General features: G+C 41.2%; 1 protein-coding gene across 2 annotated transcripts in view; it reads left to right on the top strand.

The window, feature by feature from the left end:
* Positions 1-471: 471 nt before the first annotated feature.
* NEK11 (NIMA related kinase 11) overlaps positions 472-9,897 on the top strand; it is a 324,686-nt gene continuing 315,260 nt past the window's right edge. The window contains exons 1-3 of one of the 2 annotated variants that reach the window (XM_003265413.2): positions 472-602; positions 1,535-1,607; positions 3,224-3,493. In XM_003265413.2, the coding sequence (XP_003265461.2) occupies positions 3,324-3,493 (170 nt within the window). In that variant the 5' untranslated portion in view covers positions 472-602; positions 1,535-1,607; positions 3,224-3,323. Of the gene's footprint in view, positions 1,608-3,223; positions 3,494-9,897 lie in introns of both variants that reach the window. The other variant, XM_030816832.1, reaches the window with a different exon arrangement.

Raw genomic sequence — 9,897 nt, 5'->3', positions numbered from 1 at the left:
GGCAAAAGGTCTGACCTAAGTCTTCAAACACAGGCCTTCATACACCGTGCCACCTCGGCCCTCACAACCCTCTGCCCGGACCTGAAGCAGAGCCCACCTGCTCTGTCCTCCCAGAGGAGTAGCTCCTCCATCAGAAGCCCGCTAGAGCCCAGCGAGGACTGGCTCCTGCACGTGAGAGTCCAACCCCAAGAGCGGGAACCGGAAGTCTCCGGGTGTGAAGTCTCTGGGAAGTACAGTTCCGTGATGCCGGTGGCGCCAGACTGCGCCAAGGAGCAGGTGCTCTCGGGCCCAGAGGCGCTAAGTAGCTAAAGAGGGCTGGGACGTACGATCCGAAATGGCTGCTGTCAGGCTAGGAAAGCTTGGCCCGCCGGTCTTCCTCTGCTTTCTCCGCCTACTTGGGTCGGCAAACACTTCCGCCTTGGTGCCGCCTCGCCCCGACTTCCCAGTATGCCCCGCGCCGTCTCCCTGGCCACGGTTCCAAACAGCCGTGGCCCGCGGTGTCTGGCGCTCGGTGGGTGTGGTTGCCCCTAGTTTGAGGCCTGCCCGATTACCTGCAAGACTTGGGCAAGCCCCGGGCGCCGCTCCGACCACGACAGGGAAAGGTAAAGCGAACTGTGCTCCTTGGGGCTCGCCAGGCTCCCTTGCGAGGGGGAAGGTAATGGTTTCAAGCAGCCCAGGCTGGGTTCCGGATCTCTAGGACTCCATGGCTGCGATCTCCTCGCTTTCCTGGACGTCTTACCTCCGGATGTACTCCAGTCTCAGTGCCCCTCAATAAACGTTAACCTGCTTTGCCAAAATATAAATGTTTAAAAAGGTGAAGAAGCAAGGAATTTTTCGTTTTACCTTAATGTTAAGGTTTACTTTAAAGGTAGATTTGTACTGTAGCAGAACCGGGTGACAAATTGGCTTCCTCTTATTACCTGGGAAGATAACTACTGGTTTTCAGCTTGTGATAAATACTCCTTCCGTTGTCTTTTGCCCCCAGCCAGATCTGTTTCACCGAGAAGGAGTAGTTTGCACAAGGTGGTAACTTCCTCCAAGTTCCCATCTAGCTTTCTTAACCAACCTTTTTTCTCTCCTTTGGGCGGCAGTTGATCTGCTGGACACTTATTTGGCTTAACAAGGTTTGTTAAACACCTAGTATATGCCAGGCGTTATGCCAGGGATTGGGGATGCAGAAATAAAGAAGATGTGTTCGCAGTGCCCGAGTTCACTCACAAACCTTGAGGGGGAGGATGTCGTCAAGTGAACAGATAGTTCTAGAATCTAGGCAATGCGGCACATTCTTGGGTAGGTTTATGGTTGAACAGAGGAGACTAATGGAATGGATGACCTAAAAGTGGACTGGGATGGGGATGGCAGGGCTGAGTCTGTGAGGTTGGGCGGGAGGGAACCTAGTCCCAGAGTCTTCTGCAGCCTGGACCAGACTGCTTAAGCACTGCTGGGTTTAGACTGTCATTTACAAATAGGAGCCGCTAGAAGTGAACTTCTGATAACTATTCTGTCCGTCCCTAATTCTGTCCTTCCCTAAAAGGAACCTTAATCTCATCTTTAAAATAAGGAGAATTACTGAGTGACCTGAAGGACCCTTTTCAGTTGGAAAGTCTGTAAGTCCATATATTTATTTGAACAGCTTAGTATGGCCAGACGGCATCACTTTTATGACAGTGAAGGGGAAGTAAAAACAAAAGTTGTATTTAGAGGCCTGCGCTCTAGTTGTTTTTTCAGCAGATTTTACTAACATGTCTTTGGAAGGGGAAAAAAAAAAAAGCTGGTAACTAATCTCACTGGTATCAGGTACAACTTAACTGATTCATACATTTTAAGAAGGAAAATGTTGTAAATGGGCATTTACTTATGTTCTGTTTTGAGGATTTTTGTGGCTAATTGCCCTAGTAGTTTTTGTGGTTGACAGACACCACCACGTAAAGCCCATTGACCATCCTTAAAAACTAGGTTTTTGTCTCATAGCTTTGGAATTGTTGAATATGAAAACCTAACTTCAAGGTGTAGGCAGTTTTCAATTTAAAATGTTATTTCTATATAGATTTAAAACAAAAGCACACTTTTCTTGATAACTAACAAAACATTTAACATTCTGATGAAATAAAAGTGATTTTACTTTGTACCTACTCATATGAAACAGTCCTGCCTTTCTTTTTTTGTTTGTTTGTTTTTGTTTTTGTTGAGGTGGAGTCTCGCTCTGTCGCCCAGGCTGGAGTGCAGTGGCGAGATCTCACTGCAAGTTCCGCCTCCTGGGTTCACGCCATTCTCCTGCCTCAGCCTCCGGAGTAGCTGGAACTGCAGGCGCCCGCCACCATGCCCGGCTAATTTTTTTGTATTAGACGGGGTTTCACCGTGTTAGCCAGGATGGTCTCGATCTCCTGACCTCGTGATCCGCCTGCCTCGGCCTCCCAAAGTGCTGGTACTACAGGCGTGAGCCACCGCGCCCGGCCTAAACAGTCCTGCCTTTCATAAATGCCACATCTCATAGCTCCCTGAGGAATTACAGATTTATCTGTAACATTTATATTCCACTGACATTAAATGCGATTTTAGGTCTGAATTGAATTTGTAACTCTTCCTGTTTTTAATCCGGAGAGATTATACACAATGTGTACGATAGGAACTTCAGAAACTAGAATTTGCTGAGCATGGGAAAAAATTCTCTCTCAATCCTTATCCCTCTTTGCATCTGTCCTAATAAATACAAAAACTGTGGTTTAATATCTACAGAAAAAAATCTAAAGGAAACAGCACCTGCTAATTCTTTGTTTAATCCTAACTCACTCTTTGTAAACCAAAGTAAACATAAGGTGGGAAGAGGGCATTACAAAAAGGTTGATGCAGATGTGTAGATTTAAGGAAGTAATAATGTTCTTGTATTTGGATTCGTTTATAAGTAGGTGGGGAGTATAAATCTTAAATAAATGCAGAGATTGTTCATTGTAAAACAGATGTACATCCCAGAAATTTGTGGAAAGTTGGCTATAATTCACTTCTGCCAAATTTCAATGTACAAAGGGAGGCTCTTCCTGTTGAAAGATTGCCTTCTACTGGAATTTGTGGTATCTCTACCTTTTAACATTTTTCTTTCAAGTTGTTAACCAATATGGTGTCATTCAGTCTGCTGATCAAGGTGCAGATATCACTGCGCTTACACTTTTTGCTAGAGATCGCTTAGCATCCTTTAGACCTGATCTTTTAACTTTTCATCTTTAAGGAATTGACCAACACTGTTTGGATGAATTTGACCATTTATTAGGAGACTGGAATGTTAAGTTTCTATAAATGAATGAACCAGTTCTCTCTTGTTTGGAGCAATGCTGAAATTCCAAGAGGCAGCTAAGTGTGTGAGTGGATCAACAGCCATTTCCACTTATCCAAAGACCTTGATTGCAAGAAGATACGTGCTTCAACAAAAACTTGGCAGTGGAAGTTTTGGAACTGTCTATCTGGTTTCAGACAAGAAAGCCAAACGAGGAGAGGAATTGTAAGTAAAAATGCTTCATATGAATCTTGAGTAGGCTGCTTTTTGTTTGCAGGTCTTAGCTGATTAAGAACATGGAGCAGGCCAGGTATGGTGGCTCATGCCTGTAATCCCAGCACTGTGGGTGGCCAAGGTTGGCAGATCACTTGAGGCAAGGAGTTCAAGACCAGCCTGGCCAACATGGCAAAACCCCGTCTCTACTAAAAATACAAAAATTAGCCAGGCAGGGTGTTACATGCCTGTGATCTCAGCTACTCAGAGGCTGAGGCACAAGAATTGCTTAAACCCAGGAGGCGGAGGTTGCAGTGAGCCGAGATCATGCCACTGCCCTCCAGCCTGGGCAACAGAGCAAGACTGTCAAAAAAAAAAAAAAAAAAAAAAGAACATGGAGCAATGTCCACTTTGCTCTTTATACCAAAGCAAGTATTTTATAAATATAGGTAAGCTCTCTAATTAATCTTTCATATTAGGTTTAAAGGCATTTCAGCAGGTGAATAAACTATCCAAATGACCTAAAGAAGGGAGCTAGAAATGGGATAGATTATGTGAAAATAAGATGTTTGGGCATGCCACAGTCTCAGTGACAGTATTGCTTCCACTTAACTTGATTGGAACTTCTTGAATGAGAAAATAGGAATTGTTCATAATGACTATTTTTAGAAATGTTACAAAATGCAAATAAACAATTATTCACATTTGAGATGAATAGGGTATACCAAAGAAAGTACAGTATTAATTTTTTGGGGGCTTTCCATGGGGAGGATTTTAAAATTCCATAGTCAGAAAGCTGTCAGATTAAATACTTAAACCAAATGGACACTCCTATTTAAAATTAGCTTATGTTAATGACCCCCTTGTCACCTCGTCTCTTTTGATTATGATCGGACCCTATACACTTTCATAGTAGAGAAAAACTCTTAATAACTTTAGACAGTACCTCCCTTACAGATAAACCTCCAGTTTTGGTGTACAGTTTTTTTAATTTGCTGCAGTGGAAAGTAATTTGGAACTGAAGTTAGGGTAAGAAACTTCCCTATCAGAAACACAGGAGGAACAGAAAGCAGAAGGAAGAATGATCCAAGATATCAGCCCTTAACCCCAGAAGACCACATTTTCACCCCATAATACATTGTTTTCTTCTGAGGTTTTAAGGCTACTCTAAGTTCTTCCAGCTTTTGCCTGTTAGATACTTAAGAGTGGATTTAAAATCAGTGTGATAAACACTTTTCTACATCTTCATAGGTCGTAGGAATTGTAAAGGTAAATGTTAGTGATGTTACTACTTTGTTTTAAAACTCAACTTTTTAAATGGTCTCTGTCCAGAATTTTTAAAAGCTATAATTATCTAGAATTTAGTTTTTAGTCAATTTCTTTTTTATTATTATTATTATACTTTAGGTTTTAGGGTACATGTGCACAATGTGCAGGTTTGTTACATATGTATCCATGTGCCATGTTGTTTTGCTGCACCCATTAACTCGTCATTTAGCATTAGGTGTATCTCCTAATGCTGTCCCTCCCCCCTCCCCCCACCCCACAACAGTCCCCAGAGTGTGATGTTCCCCTTCCTGTGTCCATGAGTTCTCATTGTTCAATTCCCACCTATGAGTGAGAACATGCGGTGTTTGGTTTTTTGTCCTTGCGATAGTTTACTGAGAATGATGTTTTCCAGTTTCATCCATGTCCCTACAAAGGACATGAACTCATCATTTTTTATGGCTGCATAGTATTCCATGGTGTATATGTGCCACATTTTCTTAATCCGGTCTGTCGTTGTTGGACATTTGGGTTGGTTCCAAGTCTTTGCTATTGTGAATAGTGCCGCAATAAACATACGTGTGCATGTGTCTTTATAGCAGCATGATTTATAGTTCTTTGGGTATATACCCAGTAATGGGATGACTGGGTCAAATGGTATTTCTAGTTCTAGATCCCTGAGGAATCGCCACACTGACTTCCACAATGGTTGAACTAGTTTACAGTCCCACCAACAGTGTAAAAGTGTTCCTATTTCTCCACATCCTCTCCAGCACCTGTTGTTTCCTGACTTTTTAATGATGGCCATTCTAACTGGTGTGAGATGGTATCTCACTGTGGTTTTGTTTTGCATTTCTCTGATGGCCAGTGATGATGAGCATTTTTTCATGTGTTTTTTGGCTGCATAAATGTCTTCTTTTGAGAAGAGTCTGTTCATGTCCTTCGCCCACTTTTTGATGGGGTTGTTTTTTTCTTGTAAATTTGTTTGAGTTCATTGTAGATTCTGGATATTAGCCCTTTGTCAGATGAGTAGGTTGCAAAAATTTTCTCCCATTCTGTAGGTTGCCTGTTCACTCTGATGGTAGTTTCTTTTGCTGTGCAGAAGCTCTTTAGTTTAATGAGATCCCATTTGTCGATTTTGGCTTTTGTTGCCATTGCTTTTGGTGTTTTAGACATGAAGTCCTTGCCCACGCCTATGTCCTGAATGGTATTGCCTAGGTTTTCTTGTAGGATTTTAATGGTTTTAGGTCTAACATGTAAGTCTTTAATCCATCTTGAATTAATTTTTGTATAAGGTGTAAGGAAGGGATCCAGTTTCAGCTTTCTACATATGGCTAGCCAATTATCCCAGCACCATTTATTAAATAGGGAATCCTTTCCCCATTTCTTGTTTTTGTCAGGTTTGTCAAAGATCAGATAGTTGTAGATATGCAGCATCATTTCTGAGGGCTCTGTTCTGTTCCATTGATCTATGTCTCTGTTGTGGTACCAGTACCATGCTGTTTTGGTTACTGTAGCCTTGTAGTATAGTTTGAAGTCAGGTAGCGTGATGCCTCCAGCTTTGTTCTTTTGGCTTAGGATTGACTTGGCGATATGGGCTCTTTTTTGGTTCCATATGAACTTTAAAGTAGTTTTTTCCAATTCTGTGAAGAAAGTCATTGGTAGCTTGATGGGGATGGCATTGAATCTATAAATTAGCTTGGGCAGTATGGCCATTTTCACGATATTGATTCTTCCAACCCATGAGCATGGAATGTTCTTCCATTTGTTTGTATCCTCTTTTATTTCATTGAGCAGTGGTTTGTAGTTCTCCTTGAAGAGGTCCTTCACATCCCTTGTAAGTTGGATTCCTAGGTATTTTATTCTGTTTGAAGCAATTGTGAATGGGAGTTCACTCATGATTTGGCTCTCTGTTTGTCTGTGATTGGTGTACAAGAATGCTTGTGATTTTTGTACATTGATTTTTGTATCCTGAGACTTTGCTGAAGTTGCTAATCAGCTTAAGGAGATTTTGGGCTGAGACAGTGGGGTTTTCTAGATATACAATCATGTCATCTGCAAACAGGGACAATTTGACTTCCTCTTTTCCTAATTGAATACCCTTTATTTCCTTCTCCTGCCTGATTGCTCTGGCCAGAACTTCCAGCACTATGTTGAATAGGAGTGGTGAGAGAGGGCTTCCCTGTCTTGTGCCAGTTTTCAACGGGAATGCTTCCAGTTTTTGTCCATTCAGTATGATATCGGCTGTGGGTTTGTCATAGATAGCTCTTATTATTTTGAGATACGTCCCATCAATACCTAATTTATTGAGAGTTTTTAGCATGAAGGGTTGTTGAATTTTGTCAAAGGCCTTTTCTGCATCTATTGAGATAATCATGTGGTTTTTGTTTTTGGTTCTGTTTATATGCTGGATTACATTTATTGATTTGCGTATGTTGAACCAGCCTTGCATCCCAGGTGATGAAGCCCACTTGATCATGGTGTATAAACTTTTTGATGTGCTGCTGGATTTGGTCTGCCAGTATTTTATTGAGGATTTTTGCATCAATGTTCATCAAGGATATTGGTCTGAAATTCTCTTTTTTGGTTATGTCTCTGCCAGGCTTTGGTATCAGGACGATGCTGGCTTCATAAAATGTGTTAGGGAGGATTCTCTCTTTTTCTATCGATTGGAATAGTTTCAGAAGGAATGGTACCAGTTCCTCCTTGTACCTCTGGTAGAATTCGGCTGTGAATCCATCAGGTCCTGAACTCTTTTTGGTTGGTAAGCTATTGATTATTGCCACAATTTCAGAGCCTGTTATTGGTCTATTCAGAGATTCAACTTCTTCCTGGTTTAGTCTTGGGAGGGTGTATTTGTCGAGGAATTTATCCATTTCTTCTAGATTTCTAGTTTATTTGCATAGAGGTGTTTGTAGTATTCTCTGATGGTAGATTGTATTTCTGTGGGATCGGTGGTGATATCCCCTTTTTCATTTTTTATTGCATCTATTTGATTCTTCTCTCTTTTCTTCTTTATTAGTCTTGCTAGCGGTCTATCAATTTTGTTGATCTTTTCAAAAAACCAGCTTCTGGATTCATTAATTGTTTGAAGGGTTTTTTGTGTCTCTATTTCCTTCAGTTCTGCTCTGATTTTAGTTATTTCTAGCCTTCTGCTAGCTTTTGAATGTGTTTGCTCTTGCTTTTCTAGTTCTTTTAATTGTGATGTTAGGGTGTCAATTTTGGATCTTTCCTGCTTTCTCTTGTGGGCATTTAGTGCTATAAATTTCCCTCTACACACTGCTTTGAATGTGTCCCAGAGATTCTGGTATGCTGTGTCTTTGTTCTCACTGGTTTCAAAGAACATCTTTATTTCTGCCTTCATTTCATTATGTACCCAATAGTCATTCAGGAGCAGGTTGTTCAGTTTCCATGTAGTTGAGCAGTTTTGAGTGAGTTTCTTAATGCTGAGTTCTAGTTTGATTGCACTGTGGTCTGAGAGACAGTTTGTTATAATTTCTATTCTTTTACATTTGCTGAGGAGAGCTTTACTTCCAACTATGTGGTCAATTTTGGAATAGGTGTGGTGTGGTGCTGAAAAAAATGTATATTCTGTTGATTTGGGGTGGTAAGTTCTGTAGATGTCTATTAGGTCCACTTTATGCAGAGCTGAGTTCAATTCCTGGATATCCTTGTGAACTTTCTGTCTCATTGATCTGTCTAATGTTGACAGTGGGGTGTTAAAATCTCCCATTATTATTGTGTGGGAGTTTAAGTCCCTTTGTAGGTCACTCAGGACTTGCTTTATGAATCTGGGTGCTCCTGTGTTGGGTGCATATATATTTAGGATAGTTAGCTCTTCTTGTTGAATTGATCCCTTTACCATTATGTAATGGCCTTATTTGTCTCTTTTGATCTTTGTTGGTTTAAAGTCTATTTTATCAGAGACTAGGATTGCAACTCCTGCCTTTTTTTGTTTTCCATTTGCTTGATAGATCTTCCTCAATCCCTTTATTTTGAGTCTATGTGTGTCTCTGCACGTGAGATGGGTTTCCTGAATACAGCACACTGATGGGTCCTGACTCCTTATCCAGTTTGCCAGTCTGTGTCTTTTAATTGGAGCATTTAGCCCATTTACATTTAAAGTTAATATTGTTATGTGTGAATCTGATCCTGTCATTCTGATGTTAGTTGGTTATTTTGCACATTAGTTGATGCAGTTTCTTCCTAGCCTCGATGGTCTTTACAATTTGGCATGTTTTTGCAGGGGCTGGTACTGGTTGTTCCTTTCCATGTTTAGTGCTTCCTTCAGGAGCTCTTTTAGGGCAGGCCTGGTGGTGACAAAATCACTCAGCGTTTGCTTGTCTGTAAACTATCTTATTTCTCCTTCACTTATGAAGCTTAGTTTGGCTGGATATGAAATTCTGGGTTGAAAATTCTTTTCTTTAAGAATGTTGAATATCGGCCCCCACTCTCTTCTGGCTTGTAGAGTTTCTGCCGAGAGATCAGCTGTTAGTCTGATGGGCTTCCCTTTGTGGGTAACCTGACCTTTCTCTCTGGCCGCCCTTAACATTTTTTCCTTCATTTCAACTTTGGTGAATCTGACAATTATGTGTCTTGGAGTAGCTCTTCTCGAGGAGTATCTTTGTGGCATTCTCTGTATTTCCTGAATCTGAATGTTGGCCTGCCTTGCTAGATTGGGGAAGTTCTCCTGGATAATATCTTGCAGAGTGTTTTCCAACTTGGTTCCATTCTCCCCGTCATTTTCAGATACACCAATCAGACGTAGGTTTGGTCTTTTCACATAGTCCCAAGTTTCTTGGAGGCTTTGTTCGTTTCTTTTTATTCTTTTTTCTCTAAACTTCCCTTCTCGCTTCATTTCATTCATTTCATCTTCCATCAGCGATACCCTTTCTTCCAGTTGATCGCATCGGCTACCGAGGCTTCTGCAATCTTCGCATAGTTCTTGATACTTGGCTTTCAGCTCCATCAGCTCCTTTAAGCCCTTCTCTCCATTGGTTATTCTAGTTATCCATTCGTCTAATTTTTTTTCAAAGTTTTTAACTTCTTTGCTATTGTTTTGAATTTCCTCCCGTAGCTCGGAGTAGTTTGATCGTCTGAAGCCTTCTTCTCTCAACTCGTCAAAGTCATTCTCCGTCCAGCTTTGTTCC

This window comes from Nomascus leucogenys, chromosome 8 (assembly GCF_006542625.1).
Source record: "Nomascus leucogenys isolate Asia chromosome 8, Asia_NLE_v1, whole genome shotgun sequence".
In the NCBI taxonomy this organism is placed as follows: Eukaryota; Metazoa; Chordata; class Mammalia; order Primates; family Hylobatidae; genus Nomascus; species Nomascus leucogenys.
Note: the sequence above shows the minus strand (reverse complement) of the source record. Positions and strands in the feature narration are given on the sequence as shown.